At 34.0% G+C, this 15402-nt stretch overlaps 1 protein-coding gene across 1 annotated transcript in view; it reads right to left on the bottom strand.

Moving 5' to 3' along the window:
* Positions 1–12962, bottom strand: part of LOC142609204 (uncharacterized) — a 34612-nt gene extending 21650 nt beyond the window's left edge. Inside the window, exon 1 of the mRNA XM_075780813.1 lies at positions 12746–12962. Coding sequence (XP_075636928.1) covers positions 12746–12962 — 217 coding nt within the window. The remainder of the gene's footprint in view (positions 1–12745) is intronic.
* Between the last annotated feature and the right edge of the window lie 2440 nt (positions 12963–15402).

The following is a 15402-nucleotide window of genomic DNA, read 5'->3' as shown; positions in this document are numbered from 1 at the left end:
TTCCCTTTTCCTATTTCTTTGGTCTTCCTCTACCCTTTTATATTCATCAATACGATCCATAAGACGGCGTACGCTGCGGACGGGCTTTTTCGTCAAAGATTTTCGTAGGTCGTGATCAGTAGGGAGGCCCACCTTAAAGGTATTAAGCGCCACCTCATCAAAGTCGCCGTCTATTTCATTAAACATCTCCCAGTATCTGTCGGAGTATGCTTTCAGTGTCTCCCCTTCCTTCATAACCATGGATAGCAACGAGTCCAATGGCCGAGGGACTCTGCTACACGTGATGAACCGCGAAGCAAATGCTCTAGTTAGTTCCCCAAACGAGCCTACAGACCCCGATTTGAGACCGTTGAACCATCTCATAGCCACGGGTCCCAAGCCGGAGGGGAAGACTTTACACATCAAAGTCTCGTTGTGTGGGTGCACTGCCATCCTTTGGTTGAAGTGACTCACGTGCTCCACCGGATCAGTCCGGCCATTATAGATGGTAAACGTGGGCTGGGTGAACCTCCTGGGAAGCCTCCCCCTCTCAATCCTACGTGAAAACGGAGATTTAGAGAGTTGGTGCAACGCCCTACTCATGGTATCGTTGCCTAAGCCCCTAGGACGAAGCTTCTTACGTACGCGGATTGGCCGGTCGTTCTCCTCACCGAGGATGTTGCAGGGGGGGAATATGACCTTGAACTGTAGCCATGTCCCCTATCCTTCTCTGAGGAAGAACTAGATGAGGACGGGGAAACCTTACGTTTAGCACGGCGTAACTTCCTCTTCAAACGATTGATTTCCTTCTGCATGGATTTAGAGCCCTCATCGTGGGTAGTGCTACCCCCTCCATGAGTATGGCTAGCCCCTGGATATTCTGTATGGACGCTTCCCTCACGATCCCTACGATGTTCAAGACGTTCGAAATGATCTTCCGGTTGTGATCCTTGTGACTCTGCATGGTGAGAGCCTAATCCTGCCATAATATCCCTACTACTTCTAGACTAGATTCCCACAGACGGCGCCAATTGTAAGTGCACAATTGCACCTGGACCCAAGAACAGTTATGGGCTCAGGCCCAATGAGCCTTAAACAATATGAATTTGTAGAGTGTGGGCTTGAAACCCAGGTTAGAAGTGTGTGAGGATTAAATGACAAACTAAAGATTACAAATACTTGATAACAACAAGGAATATTGTAACTGAGCCCCCTCGGACGTAAGCCGAGAGCTGTTCTTATATTATATCTTTCTCTTTGTCTTTTTTCCTTTTAGGTTACAAAAGGTTCCCCCCCTTTCTGTTCTAAGTCCTCCCTTAAATACTCTTCTTTTTAATACTTTATACACGTGTTGCCCCAACTCCTCCCTTAGCCTAGATATTTCTTTTCTTAGTGCCTTTGAACAGTAACTAGAAGTTTCCCTTCCACTGTTCAAGTGTCACCTCCCCATTAATGCGGCCAGGGTGGTAGGTGCAGGGTCTTTAATGTGGAGGTAGCAGCCTTTATCTTTGACATTTCTTCAACACCGGTGCTTCTGGGGCATTCTAGGGTTTCCCCCTTTAACCATTGGCCTTAACTGTGTCATCCCCTAACCTTTACTATGAAATCCCGAGTTCTTTGGTGCTCATCCGAGGATAAGTTCACCCTCGGCTGGGTCCTCGGATCCTCGGCGCATGGGCTGACCCATAGTATTAACAACTTCTAAACCCAGGGTCAGGTCGGCCCTCCTTAACACGGCCCAAAAGGCCCATGTTCCCATCAGGATCTTTTTACCCCCCACAGTTACAATGCAACCTTTTTCACAAGAAAAATTATGATTACTAAATTTATCAACTATATAAGTGATAGAAGAAGGAAAAATAGTGTTTTCGTGAGTGCAATTTATGTTCATCACTTATAGTCAACCGTTTTATCAATTGTGAAATAAGTTGTATACATTGTTTGGTGCTGGTATACAAATTATAAACCCACAGTTTTTAAAAAGAAATATATGTCGTAGGATCCACTAATCAATGATTGACATCGATGACAAGAGTGAAAAACAAACAAACAATTTTTTTTTTTTTTATAATAAAGAAACAGTTTTACGTGGGATCCATTAATCACCATCTTTTGTTTAGGAAATGAGGAAATATGTAGTTGATTTTTGTAAAGTAAACCGATTTAACAAAGGGGCCTACATATTTCAAAAATATCTTTATATAGGTCAATTTTTGTGGAGTTCCAAAGGGGTGATTAATTGCTGACTCTGCCATTGGTCTGTATGTTTCAACTTCTAGCCTGTTCGCATGTGAAATTATATTTATCCAATACATTATACTTTCCTCTAATATAAAATGAATCTCATACGTAAAATCCACATGTGATATTCATATTTTTATGATAGAAAAATATAGCTACTGTATCTGAGATTTTATGTACTAAAAATATTTTTATATTTTTTTTTAAAAAGTGAGATTTAAAAAAGATATATATAAAAGCTATAAACTTTATAAATAAATAAAAAACCAACTTAAAACCCCAAATATGCATTATTTGTAAAACTAGAGCCAATTTGGTATGTAATTTCAAATAACAATTTTCAGCATTTAAACACTGAAAACTGTGATTCTAAAATTTAAAAAAAAAAAAACATGTTTAGTAAGGGTGTTTTTTTAAGAGTATTTGAGTTATGTTACTTATTTTAGAATGTTTAAACACTGAATTTGAGAAACTCCTCTTACTAGTTTTCAGATTTCAAATAACATTGCTCAATGACACTTTTGTAAATATTTTTTAAAAAATAGAGTCCACTTGATTAGACAACACATAAAGCTTTTTTCTTCAATTCCAACAAGAGGCTCTTTTGTCAGTTTTTAAAAAAAAAAAACACACACACACATACCAAACACACAATTATGTTTTTTTACCCACTAAGACATATTATTTGAAACATAATACCAAACACATTTTTTACCTTATAAATACTATAAAAATGTGTTTTTACAATAATTTTTAGACCATAATTTTTACGTCATTTTAAACAACAATACTAATATTCAATGTTCAAACCGGCACTAACTTATTTTTAAGCGAAATTAGAAAGTGGAAAGTGGCCCATCAAAAAAAAAAAAAAAGAAAGTGGAAACCAAAAAGCTCGCACGCTTTGTTGCAGACAGTGACAAGATGGGTTACTTTTTACTTTTCCAATCGGGGAAGATGTGGAACTATCATATATCTAAGTTTCAATGACATTTTTCCACACATTGTGGAATTTTTGGATGTTATCGTCTCTGTCATCCGTCAATGTTTAATCCTGCCACGTCACAGCTGAGAAATTTGAGCATCAAATAAATTAAAAGTAAATAGCATGTTTGCACTGACTCAGCAATATTCCGAGGTGTCTTTTGTCAAATCTAAACAATCAATTCAATCTCAAATTGTAGGAATAATTACTAATTGAGTACTACTCCATTTATAAATTATTTTACAAAATTATTATTGTGAAAATATTTTAATGGTTTTTATGTGGCTTGCCATTAATATTACTTTTTTACTTATTAATAAATACTTATCATATCAACAATTTGTAATTAATATATATATATATATATATATAAAGTTTCTAACTCTAGCAATCCTCTTAGTAATTAAATATTTACCAATATGCAAGTGATTCTACCACAAACATGACATTAAGAACTACAAAAGAGCATGCACTACAATAAGATAGCATAGGAGAGAATTCATATTATCCCTAGAATTCAAATTTTTGAAAATATGATGCCCTGAATGTACGAGAATGTAACTATTTTTATGTTTGGTTCAATTTGAAATCTAATAAAAATCTTAAGAACATAAGACGCTTATATTTGGTTTGTTTCTAAAAATCTTATAAAAATTATTTATTTTTCCCAAAATATCATTTGATTCATAAATACAACATAAAGTTATTTTTTTAATCTTCCTCCAACTAAATTATGAGAAAAATATATATAAACTATAAACCATAGAAAATTCAATGAAACTATAATATAACATTTTTTTAACGACATATAAATAAAAAATAATTACTTAAATTGATAATTTGAAATAGCGCGCGCATGTATGTGTGTATATATATATATTTCCCCTATTGGTGAAAGGGTAAGGAGATTTAGTAAAATTGTTAGTTTATGCAAAGTATAACTTTATCAAGGCATGAGAATATAGATATGTGCATTTTTTTTTAAAGGGAATCCATATTACTATAAAAAATGGTAGGAAATTTTGGTATCCTTAGCACACTTGATTCTCTTGTATGATTTGCAACTAAACTTGAAAATATTTCGACATTCTCAAGAATCTTAAAAGATTAACCCATGCTAAATGGCAGCAAAAAGTAACAAAACAAAGAAAAGTGTAGAAGGCCAAACTGTTGATCAGTTGGTGTTGAGTCTGTTGGCAACATCAAAAAATAAAAAATAAAAATTATTTGACTAGCAGCTAGTGGTTCAAATTGCAGGAATTGCATATTCATCACTGTCAATTGATTCTACCACAAATATGACATGAGTAACTGCAGAAGAACAATATAAAACATAGTATAGAAAGTATAGAAAGGCACTTGGCACTTTATTATTGGACCAGCTGCTCAAAATGCAGAAATTGCATATTCATCGGTATGCACTACCACAAACATGACATGAAGGACTGCAGAAGAACACTATAAAACAAAACAAAGAAAGGCAAACACATAGCAAAGAGGAACGCTGAACACACATAACAAGGAGGCAAGAATGGAGGACGGAAATCTTCGTCACGAAAATGGAGGGTTAGTTCAAATTTCTTTGCTTTAAAAAGTTCTACATTTTCCTATATGCCCATGAATATTACTAGTTCAATACTAATATAATTTCATGACGAAACAAGAACATGTGTCAATGTCTTACCTGCACAGTGCACGATCATTTTCTTTTTAGTAAACACTATTTTTGGTTTACAAAATGTTTGAGTTTTTTTTTTTTTTGGTAGAAAGAAGAGGATTAAATAAAGCAACAATATATGTTTTTACAACATGAGAAAACGAAACATCTGACAAGTCTAAATTACATAGCGTTTTTACAGAAACATTTGAGTTTTTGTATTATAATGAACAAAGCTGGCTTTTTAGTGCAAGTTAACAAACTATATCTTTGGCATATCCAACTATATTCAAGATAGTGCTACTTCTTTTTCCATTTTCACTTTGGCTCTAATACTCAAATTGGCCCATGGAGCACTGATACTCAAATTGCCCCAAGGAGCAGCGGAGGGCCATGTTCTGGACAGAGCTACTAAGAAAAAATTTAGTACCACAAATTATTTCAAAACTTCTTATCACACTATGATATGACAGAGTGTGAGTGGCGAAGAAAAATAGTAAATAAATTTATGAGTGATAACCAAACACCCACTGTCTACTATGTTAGAATTATGACAAAGAAAATGTGAAATCGTTTATAGTTCTAAAACAACTCAAGTTACTAAATGTTCTGTTTGACAAGAAAATTAATGTAAAAATACGACAAAAACCCATCAAGTAGTATGACAAAGTTAATTCTAGCACTAAGTTTACATTATGTGGAGCATCACATCAGCTGTGCTCTAAGGGTAACTATTACTTACTCAAGTGGGGTTTGATGTGAAGTATTAGATGCATATTCAAAGACTCACCAAATAATTTAACTTGTGAGCATTTTACAAGCAAAAACTCCAATTAGCGAATGGAATGTCATAGATGCTCACTTAATTCCACTCTTCAATTATCTATACACCACTATTGCATGTAATCACAGGCAATTCTATGTTTTTCTAATTGTCGCAGTCAGCAAGAACTTGGTTCTTCCACCACAGCCCACACTGCTTTTGGTTTTTTAATTTTATCGCTGCTCTCCCTCCTCCAAGTCAAGTATCAAAACTTTGGCAACCCATATCAAACACATGGTGCAACCATGTTGCTTTTTATCTTAGCCGTGCTTGTTTACACCATAGCATTGGCAGGGATAAGCCAATTAACTTCCAACACAAGCTACCTCCCTCTACTCAGGTGTGTTTGTTTCATTTTTGGAGCTTTTGCTTGTGACTTGCTGCTACTGATCCTTGTACCTCCCTTTGGATGGTTGATCCTCGTTTTATGTGTATGCATGTCTGTACGATTACTTTGTGACTCACATCGACAAATTCTTGAATGCTTTCGACACATTTACCAACTGATCAGTCAGTCTACTTCAAAAGCATTCAACATACTATGCAGCTGGTTCCAAAAAGCTTCCACAGCATTCAACAGTTCTTCCATGCCAATTGCCAACTCAATGGAGAAACAAGTGGTGAAAATGCCAGAAATTAATGCTTAATTATTAGTCCCGCTTCTCAGTTTAGACTTATGAGATGATTACCATATCAAAGTAAGTGACCTTGTATTCCGATTTTATCTTCCCTCTACACCTCCAATCTAAGGTTTAAAACTCCACAAATTAATATGCTCGTATCAACTTAAGCTTGTGCAACAAATAGTTGTTTATGTATGTTCTGAATTTCACAGAAGTGTATATATTGCAAGGTTAGTGGAAAAGTGTCACAACTATTAGCCACGGTTCTTCGTAAGGCTACTAGTTGATGGAAAAAAAAAAAAAAAAAAAGTGACTCATATGCACAAAAGATTATGAGGTTTATTAAATATGCGTGTTGATGATTGCTTTAAATAGTAGCCGTGATCTATCGTTTTAATTTTTTCTACTTTCAATTTTTGTTTGAGGATTCTAGTTTCAATTTGTATTTTGTGCTCCACAAGGACCACAAGAAGTAACACAAGAAGATTATTTTTCAAATGTTGCGACCGTAGCTCCGAGATGACTTCCTAAACTACAATACAATTAATGCGAATGAGTGATTCTAAAATAAAAAAAAAAAATTAATGCCAATGAGAAGTAGGAGACAAAAATTTATATATATATATTAAAATTGAAAAATAAATAGAGTGCAAAATCAAACCCATTGTCGTGCTCTACATTGCTCCTCAGTCATTGATATTATATCACAAAGAAAAAGAATAGCTAAATTTTAGTTTGAGGGATTAGGTAAAAGACTCTCTCTCTCTCTCTCTCTCTCTCTCTCTCTAGCTAAATTATAAGTATTACATTTTATGTAATTGCTACGAATGACTGAGATTTAAAGTTAAAAAGCAACTTTAAGTCTCAATCACTGAATAAAAAATATAAAATAAAATAAAAAAAGTTAAAAAAAGTAAAAATAATAAAATAAAATGAGTAATAAAGTTATTGTGAGAGGGAGGGGTTAATTGCATGATGCAATTGCATCCGGAACTCAATCCCAATTACGGTGGCTTCGTCCTAATGTTGTGGTGTGTGGATTTGCTGTTTTTTTCAATTTAGGCTTAGCGGATCTGATGGGTGGATTTTGATGAGGCCTGCTGAATCTCCTCATTGTTCACTTTTAGTCATTTGCCTTAGGAGATGACACTAAGCCCATCAGCGAAGATAGGCCCGCCTTTCATATATTCAGCCTAATTTATCAAGATTGAGAGCCCAGCTCTATTAGCGGAGTTCATCCATCATCAATGAGCCCATTAAAACCTTCCTTCTTTGACAAAACCTTGCCCATGGACTAGCTCTCTGCTCGGCTAGCCTCCAATTTATCTCGGTCAATAACTCAATATGGTTAGATTTCTAGGTTTTTACTGCTCCCTTCCCGTGTGGAATTATTCAAGGCATCCTATAAATTACCCTTTCCTTTCCTATACGTACAAAAGTGAATCTAATGCCTAGAATTTCTGAGGGTACCCATGGGGTAAATACCCCATGCCTTAAAATTAAAGACCAAGCTATACAGTCACCTCGATCAATCTAACCATCAACATATGATTCCCTTCCCTAGTCGGCCAGTTCTGCAGTCATTTTCAACAGTAATTCACCCTAATTCTCTTCACAGTTGCATTTATTGTGCCCACTAGAAACCATCCTATTTAATGCTGGTGAGCAACATCCCATCTAAATACACACCTGGAGGTGCTTTTCTGACACACGTCCCTTTGGTCGAACTGCGGGGACGACCAATTAGCATGTCTTGGGGGAAGGATTTTCATGCCAAAAAAATTGGCCCCTCACATGCCTATAAAGTACTCCATTCTTTTGTCAAATATAGAGTACGTTTGGATAGAACTTATTTTGTTGAAATTGAAAACTGAAAACTAAAAACACTGTAGCAAAATAATTTTTAAATGTGTGAATAGTACTGTGAGACCCATTTTTAATGAAAAAGTTGCTAAAAAGTAAAATTTGTAGGACCCATGAACAGTGCATTTGTGCACTGTTCATGGCTGAAAAGTCAAACCTTGCGACTGGGTTAAAAAAAAAAAAAAAAAAAAAAAAGAAGCAAAACGCGGACGTGGACGCAGAAACTTGGATCCAAACGCCCTCATAGTATGCAACTCTATGTACTGTTCCTTGTCATTTTCCTTATCGTCCATTGGTTTGCTAACTTAACTATCAAAGCCTTCTTGCCAACTTTCTTAATTGGGTGTTTGTTAGGTTGCAAAGATGTGTTCATCTGTTTTTAGTCACTGTTGAAATTCTCGTTATGGTTCCATCTCTTCTCTGAAATTTTTACCCACCTACAGAATCTATGTGGGACACTCAACTTCATGTGAGAGGAAAATGTAAGATATTGAGTATATGAAGTAAATTTTTTTACATATAGTTACATAACTTTTTCAAAACTTACTAAAGTAGTGGGTTTTGAATAAAAAATAATAATAATTTGATATCAATAGTAAATTTATGTAAAAGTAATTGTTTATCTGTTTCAATTTACTATCTCAACAAATTGTGGGAAAAAAAATGATATATATATATATAGCTTTAAATTTTATTTTCAATCGACTATATGTCCAGTCCTGAGAATAATAAACAAACCAGATGCCTCAGCTTTCAAAGTGATTCGGCAATAAATATGCTGATATGCTCACAGCTAGATATTAAATATTAGTACAAGTAGTAGTCAAGATGTAAAAGTGGAAATTGAAATCCGCACGATTTTTGGCTGTGACATTATGGATTGACTCAATTGAGTTATTTACTTTTATGTTTTCCACCGGGATCAGCACGAGGATGTGGAACCATCAGATATGCAAGTTTCATTTATCATCTACGTACACCCGTAGAGAATCTACCCAACTCCTTGAACATTTGGATGGTATCTCAACTTTGCAAATTTGCAATCCGTCAATTCAAACAAGAGTTGAGGGTAGTAATATGTTTATATTGTACTGTAAATGTAAATTTTATATTGTTGGTTGAATAAATATGTATAATATTGTACACATTTGCAACCAAAAAAAAAAAAATCATTGTATATATTTACGTATAAGTATACAATTTGCTTAGTGGTCTCTTTTCTAAAACCTTATCTTGCACTTTCTTAGGACAAAATGAAACAAGCTAAGCGAAATGATTTCCAAAATTTTTAATTCGAAGGATTTGAAAAACTAATAGAGGCTTGTGATTTGAAATCAGATCTCATTTTGAGCTTGGAGGCTTGGGGCTGCTCAAGAAGACCATCTCTCTCTCTCTCTCTCTCTCTCTCTCTCTCTCTCTCTCTCTCTCTCTCTCAGAGAGACGGACTTGAAATCAAGTTTCATTTGGCTTTTGTTGGGTTTGTTCATACCGTTGCCATTTGTTACTTAGATGACTTGAAATCAGATTTCATTTTGCTTGGCTAAGTTTGTTCGTATTATTGCCATTTTTCATCTTTAGAGTTGAATAAATAGATTTCATTTCGCAATAAGGTAGTTAATATGTGGATTCTAGTTAACTCAATTGGTAAAATTTTTAATAGTTAAATAAGAAATTTAATGTTCAATCTCCACCCATGCCAAAATTCGATTGGTGTCTTAATCTGATAATTGAGCCTCAACAATAGGCTGGAAAAAAAAAAAAAAAAAGTAGTTAATGTTGGAGACCACTTACAATATTTGATAGCATTCAATAGTATCGTAGCATACCATAAAATTGACTTTTATATACCAAATAATCAGCAGTTTATTTCAAAGTATTAAGATCATATGCTACCATTCATATTTGGTTCATTGAATAAAAAATTTTAATTAAGCTAAAAATTATTGCCCTATATGCTCGTTGAAAAAGATCCAAAGAACACTTTATACGCGCTTCTTCAAACGCGTCTCGTTTAAAGGCAAAAAGCAAATTTCTTATTCTCCTGGGGATGATGATGACTTATTACGCGCTTTAGAGTAGTGTTGGACCTTTTTGTTGTTTAGTTGTTTCTTCGGTTGAATTGTAAATTGATGTTTTATTTTTAGAATTGATAAAAGATTTTGTTTGGCTTTTGTAAATTTAATTTAAGAAAAAAAAAATCAATCTTCTCTATCTTGATTTTGATCTGTCTTCTAATATGACCCACCGGGTTGATTCTACTTTCAAGTTTTGTGAATTATATTTATAGAATATGCATATCAGAGTTTATAAGTCAGATTTTTCTCACGAATTCCCTCTAATTTAAAAAAGAATTTAAAAAAAAAAAGTTTTACTTACAAATATTAACAGAATAAACAGTAAACTTGGCTAAGTAGTTAAGAGAGCAATATTAGGTCAAAATTAAAATGCAAAAAGGGTTAGCATTGTCTTTTTTTACTTATTATTTTCTCCTGAAAGACGTAGCAGTGTCTTAAATTCTGTTTATTTATTATTTTCTCCTGAAAGACGTAGCATTGTCTTTTTTTTATTTACTATATTCAATTTTATGTTTTTTGAAGAGGCAGGTCCAATTTGGTTGTCGTAGTCTGTACATACATACTCGAGTCAGTAATGAATATAGATACACGTCCTGGCCTCATGGGTGGTGGAAGAAGAGTCTGTCCTCCTTCCTATTCGCAACTACACACCAAGTTGTTTACTAGCTAGTAACATTAGCACTAGAAAGTCACAACTGTTGGGAGAGGTCTCTATAAATACTAAACGAGTCAATTGCCACCTCCTCTACCCCCAATATGTGACAAATGATCCATTTCTGTTTGACACGAATCCATTTCATCCCTAGCTGTAGAATTAAATCAAGGATATATCCCTCAACTATTGCCTAGCTAAAAAAATTACATACAACACACATAAAAGCTAAAAATATAATAACAACATGCATAAAATAACAACACTCTTGTCGAGAGTTTTATAATATAACTAGCATCTCCATATATTTCAATGGAGACGCTCAAAAGAGTGCATACCAAGCCTTATAGACTCCAACACTAATTGAAACACCTGGGACAAAGATACTAAGAGTCCGTTTGAGAACAATTTATTCATGGGCGGAGTTACATGTTTGAGTGGGATGGCCACAACCCCCCCCCCCCAATTTTAAAAATATTTTAATACCATAAATAAATGTTTAACATTTTAATTATTAGCCTACAAAAATGGAACATGGCCCCTCCCAATATTTGAGTGAGTCCAACGATGCTCTTAAAAAAATTGTCCAATTAGTCTAGCGATATAGATTTTTTTTTTCTTTCTCACATTTATTTTTTATTGTAAAATGTGTTCTCGTGTCTATTAACGTTTTGAATCATTCATGTCTTATAATACTTTATTAGTTCAATTGAAAATTTTGTACTCACTTTGCTTGATAACTTGGTAACCTATATTAAAAATGAAAACTTTAAGGATTCATTTTGGAAAGTACTAAATTATATATGTGTATAGATATATGGATTTGTGCATGTTTATAGAAGTTTGTATAAGCTAATAAATTCATATCATAAGTTCCCCCCCCCCCCCCAAATAAAAATTTCCAGCTATGCCATTGAACTTATGGGACTTATGAATAATACCAAAAAGTGCAATGGGATTCATAAATAGTAGTAAAAATAAGCTAAATAGTAGCGAAAATAAGTTAAATAGTAAAAAAATACTAACTTTTTAAGCCAATGCTAAACACAACCTATATTTCAAATCCAAACCAATCCAAAACTTAAGACAAACTATCTAATCATGAATCCTTCCTAGATTCCTTATTAAGCACTGCTACTGGAATTCACCCATGAGCAGCTAGCGTAGGGCTCAATTCAGGACAGTTTCTTAAGCTTCCATTTGGCTGGTCAAATAATATAAAAACACCGAAAACGTCATTTTGGTCGCTACGTTTTTTGTCATGATTAATTTGGTCTCTACATTTTGATAGTAGTTAATTTGATCCCTGTTATCTTCAACTTGTAATCAATTTGGTTCCTATTGTTAACCCATTAACGGAAAATGCATATGTGGCAAACAGTTTATCCAATTGACATATCTAATATTAAAATATTAAATCAAATGCTGATATGTCTAATTTTTAGTTGCCACACCAGAGATTACATGGCAAAAAAAAAGCCATATCATCTTTTAAAAATATTTGTTTTTTGTACCACTTTTTGCTAAATAAAAAAAAAAAAAAAAACTAGACCACAAACATACATTTGATTTCAAAAAAAAAAAAAAACACGTTTCTCCAATCTTACATTTGCAAGTCTGAGTAACATATATTAAGTACTGTAAAAATCTAATCTATGACTACGACCAAATACACGTCATCATCATCCCTATTATGAACTCAATCCTTCTCTTTCTCTGACCTTTCACCTATTGTTACTAGGAAATATACCAAGAAAATCTGTCTTAAGTCTGATTTGTTTTTCTTTATTTTGATGAGACTCTAAATGGATTCTTTGAAATCTAGGATTCCTCTAAAAAGAGACAACCTTTTTTGAAAATTTCAAGTTTTTGAAGAAGATGGGTGTGGATATCCAGCATCTCCAAACTCAAATTCACCACAACCCAACCTTCAAGTATCACAGAACCACCATGGAGCCTGATTTGTGGCCACAAATTCGCCCCACTGACAGTCGTGCCACCACTGCAAAATGCCTCAAGAGTAAAGACATCATTATTGATCTCGTATTGAAATACGCATAACATCGTTGATCTTCTTGCTCTATGATGGATCTGTGGTGCTAGACGGTTCTGTTGCAGTGAATCTGGGGTTTGGGGTTTAGTTTGAATTTGGAAGTTTTGTCTGAAACTTATGGAGTTAATTTGATCTTTCTTGATCAATGGCATAAAATTTGCTATGATTGAAAGCCAAATTGAAGGTTAGAAAGAATATAATCCATGATCATTAGTCTATAGATTAGTGTTTTGTTACCAAGAAATGGAAAGAAATGAATTCAAAATGAAATTGGTTAAAAAATTGTAAGAATATTCAAAGAAGAAATAATAATAAAAAAGGAAATAAATTGGTTAAAAAAAAAATATTAAAGCTGATGTGGCTTTTTTTTTCCCCATATAATCACTGATGTGGCCACACATCAGCATTTGATTTAATATTTTAACACTAGAAATGTCAACTGGACAAATCCTTTGCCACGTAGGTATTTTCCATTAGTAAGTTAGTGGTAGAGATTAAGTTGACTATAAGTTGAAAATAGCAGGGATTAAATTGATTGTTACCAAAATGTAAGGACCAAATTGATCGTAACCCCAAAATGGTGTTTTCACCTATAAAAATATGACATAAATGCGTAGAGTAATTGGAAAAAGTTAGTTCTAGTGGAGCACCTCACCTTTTGTACTTTAAGAGCACCTAATAATTACTCATGCGAATTTAATATAAAGTACTAGATACAATATTGAAAGACTCACCAAATACCACTGCACACCCTTGGTGCAATGGTTACTTCACAGGTATAAATACTTGTGGAGTGTGGAGGGCAAAGGCCGGGGTTCAAGTTTTTAAATAGAGCTTCACACACATACACTTAGATTAGGCTAGAGTAGAAATTCTATCTTGTATCAAAAAAAAAAAAAAAGACTCACCAAATGGTTTAACTAAGGAGCATAATCTATACATGAGCAAAAAAAATTGTTAGTAAATAGAATGTCATGGATACTCAATTCCTTTTACTCACTTTTCAACTGTTTTTTCTTTTTTTAGCTTTTATTTTGTACCAATATTGTATGCAATCTCAGGCAATTCCATATTTTTCTATTTGTGGCAGTCAATAAGAACTTAGTTTCTCCACCACATTCCTTACCGCTTTTGGCTTTCTAATTCTATTGTTGCTCACCCTCCTCCAAGTCAAGTATCAAAACTTTGGCAACCCATTTCAAACGCATGGTGCAAACCTTATAGCTTTTATCATAGCCGTGCTTGTTTATGCTGTAGCATTGGCAGGGATAAGCCAACCAAGTTCTAACAGAAGCTACCTCCCTATACTTGGACTAGTGTGTTTCATCTTTGGAGCTTTTGCTCGTGACTTGGTAGTTGGTACTGTTGATCCTTGTACGTACCTCCCTTTGGATGGCTCATCCTCACTTTATGTATTGTATGCATGCTATGAAGCACGGGTGTGTTTCCAGATTCAGGTGCGAATACAGGACTCGACAATTTTTAAAAAAATAGAGTGAAGGTGCGGCGATTAAAAAATTTGTACCATTACTTTGTGACTCATACCAACAGATTCTCCAATGCTTTCTACAAATTTTCCAATCGATCAATCAATAAACTTCAAAGGCATTCAACATATTGTGTGGCTGGTTCCAAATTAGTTTCAAATCGTTGTGTCAAGCAGCTTCTAGACCATTCAACAGTTCTTCAATGCCAGCAAACTCAATAGAGACAAGTGGAGGAAATGGAGGTAATTAGTGCCTAATTAGTCCTAGGCATCAACAATTTTGAGATTACTATAATGTCAAGGTGGCCTTATAAACCGATCATATCCTTACTCTACAACTATAATCTAGAGTTAAAAACTCCACGTATTAATATGTTCATGTCTATTTAATCTTCTGTAACATATAGTTGTTTATGTACGTTTTCATTTTGCAAGAATTATGACCTTTGTTTCCTGGTAAGGCTATTTGCTGGTGAAAAAAGAAAATTATGTGACTCATATGTACTAAGATGAAAAGAAAAATAAAGAGATTAATTAAATACGTGTGTTCATGATTGGTTTAAAAAGTACAAGCTGGACAGTGTGATCTCTTTAGCTGCTGTGATCTACTGTTTCAAAAATTTCTAGTTTCAACAAAATTTTATTTTGAGATTTGTTTTCAAATCATTGCTATGGTAGAATGAAACCTGTTTCCCCAATATGATCAGATCGAAAAAGAAGTAGCCGAGAAAATTCTCTTTCCCAGTTCACAAGGGCAACTGGCAAGTATCATTTAGAGTATTCACAACAAGGTAAATAGTCATATTAGCAACTAAAACACTAAAAACACACCCTACAACAAAGAAGTTAGAGTATTCACAGTAAGAAAGGTATAAAAAAAAAACTTTTTAACAACTCAATTTACAATACACCCAATATCAACAATTTTATTTTAACATTCAACACATTAAAATAATATAACAACA

This window comes from Castanea sativa, chromosome 9 (genome assembly GCF_040712315.1).
Source record: "Castanea sativa cultivar Marrone di Chiusa Pesio chromosome 9, ASM4071231v1".
NCBI classification, from domain to species: Eukaryota; Viridiplantae; Streptophyta; class Magnoliopsida; order Fagales; family Fagaceae; genus Castanea; species Castanea sativa.
The sequence above is the reverse complement of the archived record's forward strand: the minus strand, read 5'-3'. Positions and strand labels throughout refer to the sequence as shown.